Genomic DNA, 18,483 nt, shown 5'->3' with positions numbered 1-18,483 from the left:
TTTTCATCCTGGAAACTTTTATTTGCTTTATCTTGTCTGTTTGAACTAGCTAGAATCTCTTGTACAGTGATGACTAGAAGAGGCAAAAGTAGTCATTTTTGTCTTATTTCTGATCTTAGGGATAAACATAATGTTAGCTGTGTTTATTTTGTTTTTGTTCATTTGTTGTTTTTTGACAGATGCATTTATCAGGTTAAGTGCCTTCTCTTCCTGGTCAGTTGAGAGTTATTTTTTAATCACAAATGAATGTTAAATTTTGTCTTATGTTTTTCTGCCTGTATTGAAATGATCATGTGTTTTCTTCTCCTTTGTTTCATCTTTGTTTTAGAAAGATATTTTTACTAGATATAGAATTTTTAGATTGACAGTTCTTTTAGTCCATCACTTCAGAAATATTTTATTTTTTTCTGTAGAATACAGTTTATGATAAATCTGAAGTAGTTCTTTCCTATAACATGCTTTTTTTTTCTAGCTACTTTCAAGATTTTCTGTTTATCACTTAGTAATTCTTAATTACAAATCATGTCACAGGAGCATTCTAGAGAAATGCAGAGGCAGCTACCACAAGCATTTCTCTGACTTTATTATTGATTGACATTAGAGCCTTTGCTAATTAGTGTAATAAATGTCAGAAATGAGTTTTTAATTGGTGAAATTAGAGACAACAGTCAGCCTACTGGTAGTTAGAAATATGATCTCATTGGTTAAATAAGTATTCAAGTTCTGTAGCCTGTCTAAAATATTTTGAAGACACTCTTGAGAGAGAGTACAGCATAAGCATCAAAGGAACCCAAGCACCTTCTGCAAGGGAGATGGGGGTTGGGTGGGTATGGAATAATGGAGGTGGAAAAGCAAGACCAAAAAAGGGGCTGGGTAATGCCAAAGCCTGAAATACCGGGAAATATTGGAAGACATGGTTCAAGAGAGAAGCTACTCCATGGGTGCTGGCCAATATCCAGAGAGAGAGGCCACTGGAAGAGGCCCTATTTAGATGTTCAGGACTGCCAAGGATGCGGTGTTTGCTAGCTGATTGCCTATACTTTCCACAGTGCCAGTTCTATTTCTTTGGTTTTTGCCCTCCTATTATCCATTTACTCCATGTGATGTGACTGCAGGAGTTCTAAAAGCCTACATGATAGATTCCTATGGTGGCAGAGGAGGTGGTGAGAGTGAAAAACTCTCACAAATTTACTTGAGAGGAACGTGAACTGAACTTGGGTTCTTGGTTAGGCTAGGACACCACCATTATATCACGTGGATCGTCATGATCATCATCATATTTTTATAGTTCTTGTCAAACATGTATCTCCTATAGTACTTGTATATGGTAGTACTAGATATTGGAAACCAAAAGAAATGAATAAGGTACTAATAGAGTTTGCCTTCAAGCAGTTGACAGAGTTTGGTTGGTAGCAAATATATGGAACACTTTTTTCCCCCTTAAAGTTCCTAGACTCAGCTAGGACTAGCCAGATGAAATATCTCTTTACCAAAATGCTAAACTTCAGCCTGTGCTGCCTTTCTTCCCCTCGTGTCCACTTTTCTGGCTTTCAGCACATCTTTCTCTTGGCTTTGTTGCTCTCCGCTTCCTGTTCCAGTAGGTCGTTGGTCACTATCCCCCTCATAACAACATGCACATGGGATATCACCCGATATTAAAGGCCCCACATCCTCAATCGTATCTGATTCCTTCTCTCTAACTGAATGCAGGAATTTTGATTCCATTCTCTCAGCATTTGGGCAGGAAAATAAAATCTGAACTATTTGAAATATGCATGATGAATTATAGAACAAAGAGTTCAGGAGTTATAAGGTACCTTAGCTCCAAGTTAAAAACCCAGGTCCAGGGAAGAGTCACATGGTCAGTGATACAGATCACTCACAGGCAGCACAGGGAGGAGCTTCATTACTTCAATTATCTATTTACCATATCACAAAATAATATATCACATTTTAATAAAACAATTCAGAATAAGGAAGAGAGGGATAGCATAGCAGGCACACCACACCTTGCCTCTCAAATGACACCACACAGGGGCTGCATATTACACTAGTTCCAATTTCATTACTCACAAAGCCAGTCTTGAAATCTCCCGGTAAATTGTCAGGAAGTTCTGAAGAATAAACTGGTTTGATAAAACCCACTCACGCTGCTTCTACCTCAAAAAATATTTTGGTGGAAATATTATTATATTTGGACATAAATACCCCTTGAAGGATTTGTTAGGAAGAAAATAGAACATTGTTTAGGTCCCTTAGCACAGAAACCTAGAAGTCAAATAAACTTGGTCAGTCTGTTTTCTCTTCCTAAAGAGAATAAAAGGCCGCAGATGAATAGGTGGTCACCATAGGAAGAATTCAGCTCTAAGTCAGAATAACTCGAATATCTGTGTGCTATGTTTATTTCAGAAAACCAAGAAGACACACCAAAAAATCCAGATTAAAAGGGAAGTCATGTGTTTAAAGAGCTTGTTGACTTCTTAAAAACAATAAAAATTCCTGCATAGATTTTGGTGAGGATTGCTTTAAGTCTGTAAATTTGGGGATTTTCAAAAATACGATGCATTATTATTATTACTATTTGAGGCAGAGTCTTTCTCTATTTCCCAGGCCGGAGTACAGTGGCACAATCACGGCTCACTGCAGCCTCCACCTCCTGGGTTCAAGCAATTCTCCTGCCTCAGCCTCCTGAGTAGCTGGGATTATAGGTGCCCACCACCACAGATTTTTGTATTTTTAGTAGAGAAAGGGTTTCTACTATGTTGGCCTGGCAGGTCTAGAACTCCTGACCTCATGTAATCCTCCCCCCCGACCTCCCAAAGTGCTGGGATTATAGGCATGAGCCACCGTGCCCAGCCAATATATTATTAACCATAGTCACCATGATGTGCACTAGACCTCTTCAACTTATTTCTCCCTTCTGATTTTTTTTTTTATAGACAGTGTCTAGCTTTGTTGCCCAGGCTAGAGTGCAGAGTGCAGTGGCATGATCTTGGCTCAAGCCATCCTCCCACCTCAGCCTCCCATGTAGCTGGGACTACAGGTGCATACCACCATACCTGGTTAATTTTTTTGTATTTTTTGTAGAGACAGGGTTTTGCCATGCTGCCGAGGCTGGCCTCAAACTGCAGAGCTCGGGTGATTCACCTGCCTCAGCCTCCCAATGTGCTGAGATTACAGGTGTGAGCCCTCGCGCCTAGCCTCTAACGGAAATTTTGTACCCTTTCAGCAATACCTTCCCAGTCTCCCCTCCATTCCACTTTCTTTTTCTATGAGTTGATATTTTTTAAAGATTCTGCCATGTAAGTGAGATCATGTGGTATTTGTCCTTCTGTGTCTGACTTATTTCACTTATAATGTCCTCCAGTTTCATCCTGTGGACAAACATTATGTGTCATATTTTCTTTATCCATTCATCTGTTGATGGACACTTATGATGATTCCATATCTTGGACATTTTAAATAGTGCTACAATAAACAATGGAGTGCAGATATCTCTTTGACATACTAATGTCATTTCCTTTGGAAATGAAATATCGCTACCAGTAGAAGGATTGCCGGATCCTATGTTAGTTCTATTTTTAATTTTTAAAAGAACATTTATACTGTTTTGTATAATGGCTGTACTAGTTTACATTCCTACTAACAGTGTACAGGGTTCACTGTACATCCTCTTCAACACTTATCTTTTTTGATAATGGTTATTCTAACAGGTGTGAAGTGACATCTCCTTGTGGTTTTAATTTGCATTGCCTTGATGATTCATATGTTGAACATTCTTTCACATCCCTGTTAGCCTCTCTTGAGAAATATCTATTCAGCCCATTTAATTGGGTTGTTTTCTCGCTATTGAGTTTTTATGTATTTTGGATATTAACTCTTATCAGCTATGTGGTTTGCAAAATTGTTCTTTCATTCTGTATATTGCTTCTTCACTTTTTTTTGATTGCTTCCTTTGCTGTGTGATGCTTTTGAATTTAATATAATTTAATCTCATTTGTCTGTTTTTCCATAAGAAGAGTTGCTAATGCTGTTTACCCTGGCTGCTACATATCTTGATCCCTGAAGACCCTTCCTTGAACCATTCTGTTCTAAAGTAATCCTTTAACAATCTTTACCAAGTGCTCTGTATTATCGTGCTTTATTTGCTTCTTTATTTACTATCTTAGCTCTATTAAGATGAAAGGTGCCTGGCATGTCTTAATGCTTTATTCCTAGTCCCTAGCACAATGTTACTTTAATGAATAAGTAAGGTTTGAAGTCACTCTGAGCATATGTGAACATTTGAATTAGCTCAGGAGAGATATATTCTTGATTTCCTTAAATTACAACTGAAATAACTTTTATGGTATGTTAAGCTTATGCCCTCACTATAAGGTATCAGGATTTACAGAAACAGCTGGAAGGATTTTTAATTTTTCCATTGGTTTCCTTTCTGGGAGGCAGAAAAACCCTCTGAATTTTTTTTTTTTTTTTTTTTTTTTTTTGAGATGGAGTTTTGCTCATTACCCAGGCTGGAGTGCAATGGCGCGAACTCGGCTCACCGTAACCTCTGCCTCCTGGGTTCAAGCATTTCTCCTGCCTCAGCCTCCCAAGTAGCTGGGACTACAGGCGTACGCCACCATGCCCAGCTAATTTTTGTATTTTCAGTAGAGACGGGGTTTCACCATGTTGACCAGGATGTTCTCGATCTCTTGACCTCGTGATCCACCCGCCTCGGCCTCCCAGCATGCTGGGATTATAGGCGTGAGCCACCGTGCCGGCCAAACCCTCTGAATTTTTACCATGATGACATTAAAGCCAGAGATGTTAAGTGTCATTGTAGTTAGCTCTGTGGCCAGAACCTGAGCTCACAACTCCTGATATGAGTGCTTCACCATGAAAGGCAGACAAGATATGGCATGTAACTGCACATTTCTTCTCAGTGTGTTTCCCAGTCTTCTCTTTCAAATTAACACTTAATGGGCATCTTGATACACAACTAAACATATTTATTCATGGTCAAAACCAGGCAAATAGAGGATATCTATTCACTCATTTTTTCCTGTGACACCTGCAGAATGTTATCTGAATAAAATGATTTTGCAAAGGATGGGATAGCATTTAGAAAGCTTCACATTACTTCAGAGAGTGACTTTTCTGTAATGGGTCTTAGTTGTTAAGAACAGATGCCTAAATAAGGTGATGTCTAGGGCTAGTCAACTGAATCTAATGTCAAGGATTATCTGCTCACAAAAATATTGTATTTGTGAAAAATTGACCTTGTTTATCAAAATTGGCTACTTCTAATAAGTAGCTTTTATGAAATCTACTTCTCTTTTACATAAGAAACTACAAAATTTATTAGTGTATTTTGGAGAAACTCTTAAAATAGAATGAAATTGGAAATTGCTAACGTGCTACAGTTGCTAATTTCCAGTTAGATATTTCTATGAATTAGTTGTTTCACACACTCCTGGTTTAAAATTCAGTTTTCATAATATAGTAGCCAGTATTTGTTTTTTTATTACAATTTGAAAAGATTTTCAAATACCATGGCTTTAAAAAATTTTTCTCATCTTTATTTCCGTTCTTCCAACTCTGGGCTTAGTTTGTCCTTTTTTTCTAATGTCTTAAGGTGTGATATTTAGGTTATTTGGGATCTTTGTCATTTTTGGATGTGTATTGCCATGAACTTCTCTCCTAAACTGCTTTTGCTGCACCCCTTAAAGTTTGGTGTGTTTCCATTTTTGTCTCAAGGTATTTTTAATTTGCCTTTTAATTTCTTCATTGATCCATTGGTAGTTCAGAAGCATATTGTTTAATTTCCATATATTTCTGAATTTTCTGAAACTTCTACTGATTTCTAACTTCATACCATAGGTCAGAAAAGGCATTTGATATTATTTCAATCTTTTTAAAGTTAAGTCTTGTTTTGTGGCTTAATAATGACCTGTCCTGGAGAATGTTCTGTGTGTGCTTGAGAAGAGTGTATATTTTGCTGCTGTCGGATAAAATGTTCTGTGTATATCTAAGTCCATTTGGTCTACAGTGTAGTTTAAGTCCAATATTTCCTTATCGATTTTTGTCTGGATGCCCTCTCCGTTATTGAAAGTGGGATATTGAAGTCTCCTCCTGTTATTGTATTGCTGTCTATCTTTAACTTCAGATCCTTAAAATTTTCTTCACAGGGAATCCCACAAAAAGTTCTGAGAAATTGATTACTTATTTTATGAATCTGTGAGGCAATTAGGAATACTTTACTGTGTTATCTTTTTTAACACTCATGGATGACCTGTAGGTTTTTTTTTTTTTTTTTTTTTTAATACTGAGAAAACTGAATCAAAAAAGATTGGCTGGGCACAGTGGCTCATGCCTGTAATCCTAGTACTTTGGGAGGCCAAAGTGGGAGGATCACTAGGTCAGGAGTTCAAGACCAGCCTGGCCAACATGGTGAAACCCTGTCTCTACTAAAAATACAAAAATTAGCTGGACGTGGTGGTGCATGCCTGTAATCTCAGCTACAGGGAAGTTGAGGCTAGAGAATCACTTGAGCCTGGGAGATGGAGGTTGCAGTGAGCTGAGATTGTGCTAATGCACTCCGGCCTGGGTGACAGAGACTCCATCTCAAAACAAAAATAAACAAAGTCTCATGCCACACAGCTAACAAATGGCCGTGTCCAATTCATCTCCAAGGCTGTTTACCACCAAAGACCATATGACCCCTCAATGCAGCACCACTGCCACCACTAGGTGCCATTACAGAGTATTGACTTTCAAAGATTTTGGACCGTGTCCCACAGTTATACTTTGTGTCACATGTACATACATTTCTATATCCACATGATAGAAACTGTCACAAACAGTTCTTGTATTGACAGTGAGACAATAAAAGATGACTATGATATTTTCTATTTTTTAATGCTAGCTGTAACTCACTACATTGCTATAATGACCCATCGGTAGGTCTCTACCTTTATTTTAAAAGCCCTGTTTTTAAATGTCCTCTTTAGACATCTTGTAATCTGCCATCAATTACAAAAAGTGTACATGTTGAATGTTACTGACAGTAACATGGATAAATTACTACAGGTCATCTTAATAATGCATTACAAATTTGGTTTTGTTTTCTCACCTCTAGTTCTTGAGTACACTAATGGGATCTTTATTTTCAGAAAAGCTGCTAATAAAAACACAATGCCTTGGCACTAACAAATCAAATTAGATATAATCTAAGCAGGTGTATATAAGCAGGAAAAAAAAACACATTAGAGCTACCTGAATCTAGATATTATCTATGATTTTGAGAGCATTGAGTTTTGTTCCCAAGATTAGTGACAGAATCTCCACTAGACATTGTTTATTTTAAGATATGTGCAGTTTTGTAATAGCAAGACAAGGCAGGTGTGTGTACTTCATTTAAACAACTATTCTGGCCAAAAAAAAAAAAAAAAAAAAAAGGCTTTCAATGACTTTAGACAAGTAAATGATTCTTGGTACAAAATTGTGCTTTTTTGGTATTTATGGAAAAAAAAGGTGTTTTAACTCTGAGAGCACCCAATTCCTGGTGCTCCATTTAAGTATTTAAACTAAGATTCTTCTAATAGGGTTGAGTCTTGTGAACAGCTAGTGAAATATTAACATGGAGGGCAAGTTTTATTAGCATTTGCTAACTTGAACACAAATTGTTATGTAGACTACAAAGAGCTGTAGAAAAAATGTACAGCAAGATTATTTCACTAAATCAACATTTTATTTAGTGTCAAAGCATCTTAACTGAGTTGTATAAGTAATTTTGTAATTTTAGAAGTAACATTTCTAGAAAATATTATCAATTTTATCAGTTCTGGAAATATTGAAGGAATTAATTCTGAATTAATTTATTGAAGCATTTATGTAATTTATATCCACTTAGGTATAAAACTTTTGTAAGAAAGATAACACTTTTATTGCATTATAATTTCATATTTTACAGGAGTCATAATGCAAACTCATAAGCATGAATATATACATGATGCTACGAAATGGCAATGTAACCACTAAAAGATTTAAAACATAAAATTAGAATTTAACAGGCAAAATACTTAATATGGCTTTTAATGGAAAATAACTGTTTAGAAATGATTTGTTATTGCCCCATTCTAGTCATTCCCCATCAAGTGAACATAAAATATGATCACCATTTAAAATGGCAAATGTTATCTAAGCCAAAGTTATATATGCATTTTGTAGCATGTATGCAATATGATTTGTGGACTTCCTTAAATATACATATGTACATCATATATACAGATATACAGTACACAGACAGTTCTGTTTTAATACCCCTGAACATCTTGATTAAAACTATTATAATTTTTCTATTATAAAACTACTTGAAAAGTTGGCATAACTTCTTGGTATTGAAGTTCAATCCTACAGAATTAAAAAAAAAAAGCAACAAAATGTTGGTTATAAATACATTCTTTACAAAAAAATTGAATAGTGGTCCCGCACTCATAATTTATATTACAGTGAAAACATTTTATTCATTTAAAGGTATTTATATCTTGTTGTCCTTGGTTTCTGTGTGAAATAGAGGAAGTTAATAGTGAGAATATTGTAGGCAGGCCTATTTGTTAGGTTTTTCTAGGTGTTCATTTTTGTGTAAGTTCCAATTCTCTTCTTTTGAGTTGTTGTTGATTTCTATTTGCCTTGTATTACTGCTGCTGCTGCTTCTTTTGGTGTTCTGGGAACACTGGGTGACTTTACTTCTAGGAACAGGAAGAAAAGATTTAACTCTTGAAGCACCCAACTCAGTCTTTGATTTACTGTTGCTGCATTCAGTAGTTTGATGGCTGCTGAGAGGACAGACTTCCTGTAAGAGAAGAGAAGCCAAACAAGTTTATCACATTTGCCATTGCTGCTGTCAGTGCTGTCACCGGCTTCTCCTGTTATGAGCCCTACCCCTGCCTCCTCTTTGTCTCTGAGCAAATGTGCAGGAGTTTCTCTCTAAAACTATAGATTCTCATAAAAAATTAAAAGAAAATGGAGAGGAGAAGCTGAATAATTAATTTCCTATAGGCTTACTGCATGATTTTCATTAATCCCTTCCTGGTGTTACAAAATTCCTAAATATAGGAGTCAGTGAATCAAGTGCTAAAGCATCGATCTCCTTACTAACAGAAACTTCACTCAATTACAGGCATGAGGAAATCACCAAATTGGAGTAGTCCAATTTGTAGGTGGCTCTACAAACAAACTGTCATCTTGGGTAAGTCACCTAACTTTTCTACTTTCATGTCTTAAAAATGAACTATTAATAATCAAATAATTGGGAGGCATAAGAAAAACTGGCATAGAGCAGAAAACATAAGAGAAGCATTCCTTCCCTAGCAGAGTCTGCATTCTAGTGCATCTATGATTAGGTGGCTCAAGATCTTCCATACTTGGAAACTGCATGTTCTCATTTCTCCACTGTTTCAGAACTCCTAAGATTACCTGGTCAATGTCTCTCATTTTGCCCACAAAGAATCTGACAGCTGGATAGGTAAGATGATTTGCCCATAGTGAACAAGTGGTGAAGCTGAGACAGGACCTCAGGTCTCCCAACTTTCACTCAAGGTGTTTTCCCCAATATTGCATTAAATCCTGCAAACTAACATGATATGACTCCTACTAAGTGAGCTGCTCTGAATGCCTCTGAAGGAGCTGACCTTCACAACTTCCCCTCTCCAAAAGTAATAATGCAGCTAAACAGCCATATAACCATTAAAAGATTTAAAAGAAAATGAAAATGTAACAGGCAAAATTTAGCTTCAGCTGTCAGTTGCATTCTCCTGGGAATCTTCTTACAGGAGTTGCTGTCAACCTTGACCATGACATTGGAATCACCTTGAAGCTTTAAGAGTCATTGGCTGGGCCCTATTCCCAGAGATTCAGGTTTCATAGTTCTGGGGTGTGGCATGGACATACGATTTTTAAAAATCTTTCTAATATGCAGCCAAAGTTGAGAACCCCTAGCTTAATTCCTCCATATCCTTTTTCTCCATTGACCAATTAAATCAGGGGTCCCCAGCCTCCAGGCTGTGGACCAGTCCATGGCTGTTAAGAACTGGCCCGCACAGCAGGAGGTGAGCCAGCATTACCACCTGAGCTCCACTACCTGTCAGGTCAGTAGCATTAGATTCTCACAGGAGTGCAAACCCTGTTGTGAACTGTGCAAGTGAGGGATCTAGGTGGCCCACTCCTTGTGATAATCTAATGCCTGATGATCTGAAGGGGAACAGTTTCATCTGGAAACCATACCTTCTACCCAGATCCATGGAAAAATGTCCTCCATGAAACCAGTCCCCTGTGCCAAAATGGTTGGGACTGCTGTCTCAAAAGGCACCATTTTTCTTAGCCTTCTATGTCACACATTTGATGATCTTTCCCTTCAGAGTATTTCAGTGATCTCTAATTACGTGTCTCCCAAAGTTCTTTCTTTAGCCCTCATTTATCTCCTGCATCTAAGAACTGATTTTCACCCTACTAACTCACCTCTATGTCCAGCCACACTCCAAACTCTTTCTAAAACTGTATTTATTGCATTTCTTCAATACAACTTACTTCCTGAAGCCTTTCCTCTTGTCTCATTACCGGTTAATGCTGCTCTCCCAGTGAATTTAGCAGGAAACCCTCAGTTACCATCTTTAGCATCTACCTCTCTCTCTCCTCCTCACCAGCCTAATCCAGTGTTACCCACAAAAATGGGCAGAGAATCATGGTGGTATTGGTGCAAATAGGAAGGTAAGTGATAATTAAGTCCTCACTAACTGCAGAACAAGTCCCAAGCTTTTAAGCATGTCACTAAAGTTCTTTTCAAGTTTGGCTCCAATCCCCTTTAAGTCCCATTTTTCCTTTATTTCCTGCTATTAAAGTCCTAATAATTCTTTGAAGCCCAACACAACATGCCCATTAAACTTTCCCCAAATCACCAAAATGACATCTCTTGGTGTCAGATTTTCAGACTCAGCTAATCTTAAAGGGAACAGCAATGTAACTCTAATATACACTTGGCTAGAGGTTTGGGGAAACATAAAAGCACTGACAAATCAAATACGTAATAATAAAGAAGGGACAAATATGGGGTCCAGAACACCTGCATTTGCAGGGAAAGGAAAATGAGAAGTTGAGACTGCAAGAAGCTAGCTTAGAAAGGCAAGAGCTTCCTGACAAAACAAAAAACAGATGGGCTCAGTTTTAACGACATCTAAGGAAGCCCTGGAAAAAGGCTGAGCCTGCATCTGGTGAGGACCCACCTCCGAGTCCATCCTTGTCACCTCCATGTGTGGTTGATGGTAGGTTAGGGGTGAATCTATGTAGTATGTTCTGCTTTTGTTTTATAAAGATGCTAATGCTTTCAAGTTACCAGAAAGAAATGAGAAGCTAAATTGCTTGTCATGAGTTGGATGGTGAAAGAGTCACATACTGAGACATACTGTAAAAACGGTGCAGGTATCATGATCCAATCTCATTTCTCCTAACAAGAAATTACTGTTAAGTCTGAAAAGGGGTCTTAGTCATGGGCTTACTAAGGCCAATTACAACTTGTAACTTGGTCAAAACCACCAGAAAATTCAACATACATAGTATTCAGAAAACATGAAATACGGCATTTTATAATAAGAACAACAGCTAGTTGGCATACAGAATCTGGTGGAGGGGTGGTTGTTTAATTTTGCCATTACTGTCAAACTCCTCCTGGCTAATGCCATGGCTCAGAGGAAGGAAAGGAGACATACACTGTGTTCTAGTCTCTGTACTTGCAACAAGATGGAAGGGGAGTGCACCTTCAAGTCTGAGGCAGGAAATGTCGGCATGAAATAAAGTACTGCGAAGTACCCAGAACAACTGAAAAATGTAGTTGGGTCAGTGCCTGGTAGTATGAGGCTAGAATGTGAGGAGGCAGGATGAGAACGTGGAGAATCACTTGGGCTTAGTGTGAGCCACAGCAGTTCTAGGCCAGGCGTGCAGAATAGAGCAAGTGACCGATGCACTGCATCCTGCCTGAAAAGTGTTCCTGACACCCTGGAAGTCAAGTCTAGGAGGTAGTGGAATTTTGGAGCAGGAGAGTTAAGAGTGTTTAATGCTTCCTGGGATAAAACCTCCACATTCTGTGTATTAAATGTATAACGTTTACTGTCTGCATTGCTGTGCATGTTAAAGAAAAACTAATTCGTAGAGGAAGGCACTGACCTAAAGTAAGTTTTATTTAGCCTTTAAGAATTATCGTTAAAGCAATTCATTCCGTGTAATTCATTCAATATACAGCATCTGCTAGAAGCTAAGAGGATACTATAAGTTCTCTAAATGGGAAGCTAGGGGGCAGGAGGAAAAGAAAAATATATAAGGAAGATGGCAGTGGGGGTGGATCTTTAAAGAGGCACAGGACTGACAGATGGAAAGAGAGGGTTCTGTAGGGAGGAGTAGGGGGTGGGGGAGTAGTAAATTACATGTAAAAAGAAACTTGTAAAAAACAAGCTACATGAAGGCATATCAACCCCTCTAAAGATATATTTGGAAAGAAAAAAATGGGTGGAAAATGAAGATGACAGATCAGAGCTATGTTTTAGACTAGTGGGTCTCAAACCTGGCTGCACATAAGAATCACCAGGGAGCTGTAAGAAACCCATTGTCCAGGCTCTGAGAATTAAAAAAAAAGTGGATTTTATCATGCAACCAAAGATGTGAACTTGTGCGTTAGGAGGATTTACATGAAAGGAAAACGTTTACTAGCATTTTTTCTTCCTATTGCTTTATGTATATTTGTTTCTAATTTAGAAGGCCAGCTAAATGCCACTTGATTCATAAACCCAATTATACTCCCTTACTGTTAGAGCAGTGAGGAGTTATATTGTGGCAAATAATAATAAAGATAACTTATTTTTGTTTTCCAACAGATAATGATGGTTGCAGGCCCCCTCTCCAATGGAGGCATTGCCAGCCTTCTAACCATGAAGGAGAAAGTGAGCGCAACTAACCTAGGGAGGTAAGAACCTTTAAATGGAGATACTTCCTGATAACAGAAGAAACCGGGCATCTAACCAAGAAACACCAGCTGAGTAGAAGAGAAAAGGAACGAGCCAGCCAAGGTTTCAGGAGGCTGCCAACAGTGCCACTTTGCCCTCTGCTGGCGGTTTCTGAGAAACACATCTAGCTTTTCAGGAAGAGTAGGAGACAGTGGTCCTAATCCCCAAATCAAATTGCACATTTAAATAATAATATAGTGTGTGGGGTTTTGTTTGTTTGTTTGTTTTTGGTATAAGAGTCCAGATAGTATAAAAGTACCCGCTTGAAAAAAGATTTTTTAAACAATGTTGCCCAGAGCTTTGATTTTCAGTACTATTATTTTGTGGGCAGTACCTTATTAGCAACCTAATAAGGGGGCCTGCAACCATCATTATCTGTTGGAAAACAAAAATGAGTTAAGTTACCTTTATTATTATTTGACACAATATAACTCCTCACTGCTCTAACAGTAAGGGAACATATTAGCAACCTAATATGGTCACGTGACGCAGAAGTAGGGGTACGACAATGTTTCTCCATTAGACATTTCAACAGCCAGTCTCTACCAGTCAACAACATTTTTACACAACAAAGTGATCTGGCCCTGTGGGGAAGGTGGCTCACTGTTCCTCTTCCTAGATCCTCCTGGCCCCTTCCACTGACCATGTTCCACAAGGAATCCTAAATTCTTAGGTCCTAGAGACTGACCTCCAGTCAAGCACAGCTCAGGGCAAGCCATAAATCCAGGGGGAGTTGAGGCTCTAAAGATGGTAAAGGGATGGGCCCTGGACAAAGTGTTTTCCAACCAGAATGCTCAGTGCTGACTCCAGGTCACCTCCTTAGGTCATCCTCCAAATTTTGCTGGGCTTCTAAATTCTTCCCAATTGAACAAAAAAAGGGCAGACATTATGGTAGAGTGAGCTTGAAAGCCACGCGTTTTTTCACAGGATATCATGTTAAATGTTTTGTATTAGGCGCCCTCCCCCCACCACCACGCAGATTCCCACACCTGCTCCCCACAATGCATGCAGCTCAAATAGCTCCACATGTAAAAGCCAGGATCAAAACCTAACGAAGCAGTGAGGGGGCAGGGCTGTGGGTGATCAGATAAGGCTTAATAACTTAATAGTCTCACTGTGCTTACTTTATAATCCTGCTATCTGCACCCCCCCCCCCCACCCACACACAGGTCTTTGTAAGCCACGCTGGGAGTAGATGAGAACAGGATGCGAATGGCAATCAATCAACATGGTTTGGTGAACAAACCATATATTACAAAGTGCTTCTGTGAAGTCTGCATCGTCACAACATAACTAATGGGTGAGATGTTTTTTATTGTTTCTGCTCACCTGGGAATACCAGGCTGTGCTAGCTCTTGCCATTTATTAACCAATTGATAATGGTTCAGTGCTGTAGTCATGGAAGCTATTTCAAAAGGTTACGGAAGTCTACTGGAATCCTGGTTCTTCTAGTTGCCATTCAGACTTGTTTTCAAAGTCGCATTGAAATGTAATGCATGTTATGAAAAAATCAGGATGAGGTAAAATTGAGATTTTTTTTGCCATGTATAAGACCTTTATGTTATCACTCAGTGCTTTGTTATAATTAACTCCAATTTTCTAAAATGCAGGGAATCTTAAAAATACATGTGAAAAAAATGGAACCACCAAGATGACCAAAGTTTTGTTAAAGGAGTACCCACCTCATCTACAATTTTGTTTTCTGTGTTTTCAGTTAACTTGTGGCCTGGAAATATACAATTCCTAAGTCTGCAGGCCATTCTAAGTAGCATGATGATATCCTGCACCATCCTACTCTGTCCTGCCCAGGATGTGAATCATCTTATCCATGCTATCTCCAGTACCCAGTTTAGCCACTGGGTTACTGGATTGAAGAAACATAGTATATAAAAACTTTGGTACTATGTTGGGTTCAGGCATCACCTGAAGATAAGGCAGAACTACTGTATTTCTAGTTTTGTCATATACAAATGAAACAAACAAACAAAAAAAGGAGAGCTCAACAGGCACCCAAAATTTTGGAATAAAATTTTAGGAATCAAATAGAAGGGAAAAAAGTAATGCTTTTCTATGTAATTGTTTCCAAAATGTTCTATAAAAACTCTTTCTAAGCTTGATAAACTAATGAACACTTTTACCTTCATCCCACTTTTCAGTTCTTAGCTTTGGTTTTAAAAAATAACTCTGCGATTCATACTGAAAGATGCTCTGTGAAGTCAATTCCAGAGCAATCCTTCTTTGCTCATTTTGGGGAGAAATACACAATTCCTATGTTTGCAGACCATTCTAAATAGCATGATGAGGGGAGAAAAGGACACTTACCTTTTGTGACGCTGGCATTCTCAGGTTATTAATAGTTGCTGAAAATACAGGGTTGTTTCCAGAACTATGAAACATCCTTAAATCATCCCTGGAATCAGCAATCTGGAAAATACAGAATTTGCCCAGTCATGTCTCCACAGTCACACTGTGCATACTCAGGGCACAGCTAAATGGCGGAGAAACCTCAAAACTATTACCCTTATCCTCTTCCCTGCCCCTCAAATCCTGAACTGTTCACATGAAAGACTTGAAGTCTTTATGTAAAACTGACAGCAAATGCAAGAGAAACATCCTCTAAGGGAAAAGAACCCATTTGAAAAGTCAAAAGAAGACCAGAAGACGAACTCTCTAGGAAAAAAAAAAAGTTACTTGGCAAGTAAAGAAAGGATATAAAATTTGCGAGATTTTAATCATTACCTTACTTTTCCAGTGTATACATATTTTGTTTCCAACAAAGTTAAATAAGATAGTGAATTGTACTTTGTTGGAGATATTATGACAACTCAAATAACACAGTTGAGTGTTTCAGGGGAACCTGAACAAGTTTCAACCACTTTCTTATGCTCCCTTTCAAGCAAAAGACATCTATCAAGGCAGCTCAGTGAAACCTGCTGCAGATACCAGAGTGCCAAAACAGGTTGAACTTGATGCATGTTTTATCTGAGATTTCAGGTCACTGGTTTCCATATTTGGATCTCAAATTTCACAGCTTAAAGATTATGATGATATGCATTATACAAGCTAATTCTTTTTCTCATTTGCCAAGAAAGCTGTTGCTTGATCTGTAAGTCTGCTGTGATGCTTGTACTTTTCTTACTGATAGATGACTGACATACCAAAGTTGGGAATATGGAAGGGAAAAAGATCTGAGGAAACTCAAATTTAGGCTTACATAAAAAGCTGCCCAGGCCAGGCACGGTGGCTCACGCCTGTCATCTCAGCACTTTGGGAGGCCAAGGAAGGCAGATCGCCTGAGGTCAGGAGTTCAAGACCAGTCTGGCCAACATGGTGAAACCCTGTCTCTACTAAAAAATACAAAAATTAACTCGGCACTGTGGCAGGCACCTGTAATCCCGGCTACGGGAGGCTGAGGCAGGAAGAATTGCTTGAGCTCGGGGGGTGGAGGTTGTAGTGTGCTGAGATCGTGCCACTGCACTCCAGAGCATACAATTTTAACTTCAGGTCTAGGAGGAGTATGGAAAGGCAGGCTTTACAAAGTAGAGCTCTTTTATTGTCAAAATAATATTTCGGAAGAAACAGCTATTCTAAGCAACGTGAAGGATGGTTTGATTTGGAGTATTAACCATGCTATTTAATAAGGAATTTCTTTTAGGAAATTGTGGTCCCCCAAAAGTCTCCCAGCTGTTGGGCAGAGCCATTCAATGCCCGATATTTGTACTGCTCACCTTGCTGATATCAGACTCAGACTTGCTGGAGCACATGCTCTGAAGTTCCTTGACAAGATCTGCTTCATCATCTGAACCCAGAGAGAGTCTCTGATCCAAATTCAAAGTCAGTGATACATCATTCTCTAAAGACCTAACACAAAGTTCAGAAAAATGTTTTTCAAAGTCAGAACAATTCCCAATTTGGAAATCTAGTCACTGTACCTTTTCTAGGATTTGGTGTGGGGTAGGGAAAACGTTTTTAATATCTTTTTAATATCCTTTAAAGTATTTCATAAATGTCATTTAATGCAACAACCCACTCCCATACCCTGAGAGATTAGAATACTAAGGTAAGAAATTTCCACAGGATTTTGATAACTCCTACTCAAAACTTCTTGATAGGATAAAATTTTGTTTCACAAAGACATTCACTTTGATGTACAATATTCCAGGCCAGACAAAACTAAGATGCTAAACACTGTGGCACAGGGGACAGTGTGATAAAATGGAACAAACACGAATTTCAAACTTGGCTCTACTGCTAACTAGCAATATGACCATGCATCAGGTTTTCTTTTTTCCCTCCTTAACACCTTAGTTCCTGGGTTCCCTTTTCTGTAAATAACCCTTATGTGTACATCTTAGGGTTACTGGAAAAATGATACAGGCTGTTGCATGTAATGGATCTAGCAGTGGTCCTGGCAGAAAATAGCAGGCCATGCGGTTTCCTTCATCCCCCTTTTCTCTCTTCGCCCTCTCCTCTTTTGTAACGCTGCAAACCAGAGGACAGGATCCTAAATGTTACCTGACAAGTGACAGGGCGCACAATTTGTTGTACTATCACAGGGACCTATTTACAAACTGCCTAAACATTTCTATAATTGTCCAAATCATCCTTTATATATCAGTATTTGTAAGCTGAAATAGTCGGCTTCTTAGGAACAATATAAGAAATTATCACTGTAACTATATAGCACTTAAAAATAGTCATGCTGTTTCTGTAAATCTGTGGAAAAGTCATCTAATGACTGTCTAAAAGTTCACAAATGCATAAACAATTTGATCAGAAATGAACTCTGTAATATTTCTAAATGTATTCAACAAATTATAAGCAAAATAGTGTTTATATTATATTAATCTTAAGGAACAGTTTAGACGTCATCCAAGGATACTATTCATTAGATTTCAGTTTAATATCAGCATTTGAATGACATCTATTACTTTTTAAAAAATCATTAACAGCATAATAGTCATACAAATAATTGAGAATATGGAACATTCAAAATAGTAATTGAAGTTACTTGATTTATCTTTGTTTGCTATTGCTATGAGTGAAATTTGAAAGGGGGACTTACTTTTGTTTTGACAGAGAAGCATTCCTGTTGCAATTCAGCTGTGATAGGGTCTTATTTTTTATTCCTGTTAAAAAAACAGAACCATTTTCAATAGATCATTGTCCCTGTGCATCTTAAACTCTGTATTTAAAAGAAACAGACTGTGGACTCTGCAACACTTTCATACTGTTCTTGGATTAGCATCCACCACTTGAGGAGACTTGCCCCAGGACAGAGGCTCTGGGCATAGCCGCCTGCACAGGCATTGTGGGAAGGTCAAGGAATAGCCAGCTCCCTCGAGTACATTTTGATGGAACTCGGTACAACTAACACTATCTGAATCTCAAGTCAAGAATCCTGAACTTCGCTTTTATTGATGGCCCTTCTCTCAAGTTCCTAGTTTCTTAG

General features: G+C 38.3%; 1 protein-coding gene across 8 annotated transcripts in view; it reads right to left on the bottom strand.

The window, feature by feature from the left end:
* Nucleotides 1–7,629: 7,629 nt before the first annotated feature.
* CTTNBP2 (cortactin binding protein 2) overlaps nt 7,630–18,483 on the bottom strand; it is a 168,982-nt gene continuing 158,128 nt past the window's right edge. For 4 of the 8 annotated variants that reach the window (XM_032276193.1, XM_032276192.1, XM_032276190.1 and 1 more), the window contains 4 exons: nt 18,097–18,160; nt 16,760–16,892; nt 15,354–15,455; nt 7,630–8,836 (listed from right to left, as the gene is read on the bottom strand). In XM_032276193.1, coding sequence (XP_032132084.1) covers nt 8,591–8,836; nt 15,354–15,455; nt 16,760–16,892; nt 18,097–18,160 — 545 coding nt within the window. In that variant the 3' untranslated portion in view covers nt 7,630–8,590. Of the gene's footprint in view, nt 8,837–13,719; nt 13,881–14,360; nt 14,496–15,353; nt 15,456–16,759; nt 16,893–18,096; nt 18,161–18,483 lie in introns of all 8 variants that reach the window. The other 4 variants (XM_032276195.1, XM_032276191.1, XR_004268312.1 and 1 more) reach the window with 3 other exon arrangements.

The sequence above is a fragment of the Sapajus apella genome, unplaced genomic scaffold (genome assembly GCF_009761245.1).
Source record: "Sapajus apella isolate SASKATOON/1434 unplaced genomic scaffold, GSC_monkey_1.0 scaffold7, whole genome shotgun sequence".
NCBI lineage: Eukaryota > Metazoa > Chordata > Mammalia > Primates > Cebidae > Sapajus > Sapajus apella.
The sequence above is the reverse complement of the archived record's forward strand: the minus strand, read 5'-3'. Positions and strand labels throughout refer to the sequence as shown.